General features: G+C 40.2%; 1 protein-coding gene across 1 annotated transcript in view; it reads right to left on the bottom strand.

The window, feature by feature from the left end:
• The window catches only part of DOCK11 (dedicator of cytokinesis 11), a 205198-nt gene that overhangs the window by 154256 nt on the left and 47948 nt on the right, over positions 1 to 2994 (bottom strand). Inside the window, exons 5-6 of the mRNA XM_011977202.1 lie at positions 2520 to 2589; positions 1806 to 1901 (exon numbers count right to left, since the gene is read on the bottom strand). Coding sequence (XP_011832592.1) covers positions 1806 to 1901; positions 2520 to 2589 — 166 coding nt within the window. The remainder of the gene's footprint in view (positions 1 to 1805; positions 1902 to 2519; positions 2590 to 2994) is intronic.

Here is a 2994-nt window from a genome sequence, read left to right as displayed (position 1 = left end):
TGAGCCCCCTGCCTGGCCCTATTTGAATATTTTGAGAATGTTTGGGAAGGGGAATGCAGTCAAAAACTATACAACCATTTTCTGATAATCCACACAGAAATGTAACCTTCACACGTACATTTCTGAACCTGATAACTCTGGTAGGAAATACATTGTAATAAAGCCTTGAGTCTCATTCAGCTGGTGAGCACTGACAGTATACTGGTTAAGAGCATAGGCTCTGACTACAGCCTACCTAGGTCCAAATCCTACCTCTGAAAACTTGGAGCTGTGTGACCTTTGGTTAATTACTGAATTTCTCTGAGCTACACTTTCCAAATCTATAAACTAAGAATAGTCAGCAGTACGTATTGCATAGGGCAGCCATGAGAATTAAACAAGATACAGAATATAAAACACCCAGTATGGTGCCTGGTACATATTAAGTCCTCAATAAATGGGTTCTCTTATTATCACCACTTGCTGAGGCCCATGCTTAGGTGCAAGCGATATACAGGAAGCATCCTACAACTTGGATTCATTATTTTCAGGGCTTGAAAATGAAAGTGAGAACAGGGCATGATCACCGAAGGGAAGGCAGCAGGCAAAATATTAAATTAAGATAAAATTTGAGTCTTCCCTTGGTAGGTACCCATGGTTTCTACTTGCAGCCTGTGTGGAAGATAGAATGACCTTCAATACTTAATGCAAGTGTGAATCATCCTCAGAAAACCACATGATTTTATATTGAATATCTGAAAGAACAGTTATATTTGGTATCAGAGCATAATTTGTTTTTCTGCTCAGAATCCTCATGTAACTTGTTTTCTTTTTGGATTTTAACGGCTCTTTACAGCCTCCCAAATAAGTGAACCTCATGCCCAAGGCGTTCAAGGCTCTGCACAATTTTTCCTTTCTCGTAAAAAAAAAAAAAAAAAAGTATCTATTTATCTTTGAGATACACTCTCTATCTGCTGCCAGGCTGGAGTGCAGTGGTGCCATCTCGGCTCACTGCAACCTCTGTCTCCCAGGCTCAAGGGATTCTCCCACCTCAGTCTCCTGAGTAGCGGGGACTACAGGTGTGTGCTATCACGCCAGGCTAATTTTTGTATCTTTTGTAGAGACGGGGTTTCATCATGTTGCACAGGCTGGTCTCGAACTCCTGACCTCAAGCAATCCACCCACCTTGGCCTCCCAAAGGAGGAGGGACTACAGGTGTGAGCTACTGCACCCAGCCCAATGTTACTCTTTTCAACGTTTCAACTTTTATCTCACATAAACCCCTTATGCAAACTCACTATCCTGCCAAATTACAAAACTGTCTAAGTTAGGCTGTTCTGACTGCACTAAAGGATTGCTTTGTATACTAGTTAAAATAGTATATTTCTTGTCTAGTCCGGAGGCTGAGACCAGGGACCCCATCTTAGATATCTACATATTTCCCCACAGTGACTAATATGTAATAAGCACCTAATTAATGTTTGCTAAAGAAATGGATTACTTGTCCTTCCACTCATTAAGGTCATTTCTACATATGAAACTTTGATGCCCATTTTTCAAAGCTATTTGCCTCCTTCAACTGACAGCCTCCTTTTTAAACATCCTGATTCACCAGATAATCATTACATTATATGTCTTTAAAAAAGTTACACTTCTAAATTTATCCTGATGTTTTAGATTTTTTAAATTCCATACGTCTGTGAGAATCCTCTCCTTTTTTTTTTTTTTTTTGCTAGGGCTCTTTGTAAAATAAATATTGTTTCCAGATAGGCTACTTAATGCCAATATCGTTAAAATGATGGAATAATATAATAACTACTTCCTACCTTCATGGTTACTGTGATGGTGCTATTTACATTTGCTTTATGCAACCAGCCTTGTTTTATCACACCACCCTTCTGAGAACATAAAGAAGATGAGTCCTGAAATAGAACAAAAATAATCAGTAAAACAACAGCCAGCCTGCCATCTAATTAGCCAAACATTTAGGGGCACAGAATGAGGCCCTGCCCGTTTCCTAATTAAAACCTAAAGTCCCCTCTTCCCCGCGAGGATTTAAAATAGTTGACAGTAGAATGAAAGGCTCTGTGCTATGCACACAGTAGGCACTTAGTATTTACTGAATGGTATGGGCTCTCTTCTGGGAACTCTTCTGCATTATGTAAACAGTCGAACTGCACCTCGAAATGTCACAGACATCCGGGCCATCTGTCCCAAGAGGAATCTATCAGGCAGGAGAGTCCAGATGAATCACCACACCACATGCCCAACTCGAGAAAAGCAACTCCACAAGCATGTCCCACAGGTGGGGGAACATGTTTATGTACAAATCACAGTCCCTCTCACTTGATTTTTTTCCTACTTGCAAATACAGTAATTAAAAAAAAATTGAAAAGCACCCAGTTTGAAAGCTGGCCACAGATCATTCCAAAACAATTCTTTCCTTCATATTTTCTCAAGAAATTCCCTTTGAAATCTTTTTCAGCAAACTGACCGTGAGAAAACTAGCACAGTTACCTCACTGTTGCCCCCATTCTTACCTCATCTTTCTCACAGTCTTCATCTATCTCAAATACATGATTAGGAATCTTTTCTGGTCTCAAAGATTTACTGCAAATATAAGAGAACTGTCTTAGAAACTAAACAGAACAGACCAAAAACAACAACAACAACAAAAACACAACAATAATGACAACAACAGTTAAAGCAAGATGAGCAGATTTCTTTCTTTCACAAACAAGAAAATGCCAAGACATCCTATTCTCCTTTCCAAATTCAGATTCTCCCCTTTGAGTAAACTTACTGCAAGTTTTTGTTTCTGTAAGGACTTCCACATATGTGGCCAGCAGGGAAGACATAACTAAGCCCAGAAACTTACGGAGGACAGAAGTTGCTAAGGATCTTGTGCCAGAGCTGTTAGTGGTGGCAGAACTTCTCCTTTCCCGGGTCAAAAAGCAACACAGGCCGGGTGTGGTGGCTCACGCCTGTAATTCCAACACTTTGGGAGGCTGAGGC

This window comes from Mandrillus leucophaeus, unplaced genomic scaffold (assembly GCF_000951045.1).
Source record: "Mandrillus leucophaeus isolate KB7577 unplaced genomic scaffold, Mleu.le_1.0 Scaffold174, whole genome shotgun sequence".
Taxonomy (NCBI): Eukaryota; Metazoa; Chordata; class Mammalia; order Primates; family Cercopithecidae; genus Mandrillus; species Mandrillus leucophaeus.
Note: the sequence above shows the minus strand (reverse complement) of the source record. Positions and strands in the feature narration are given on the sequence as shown.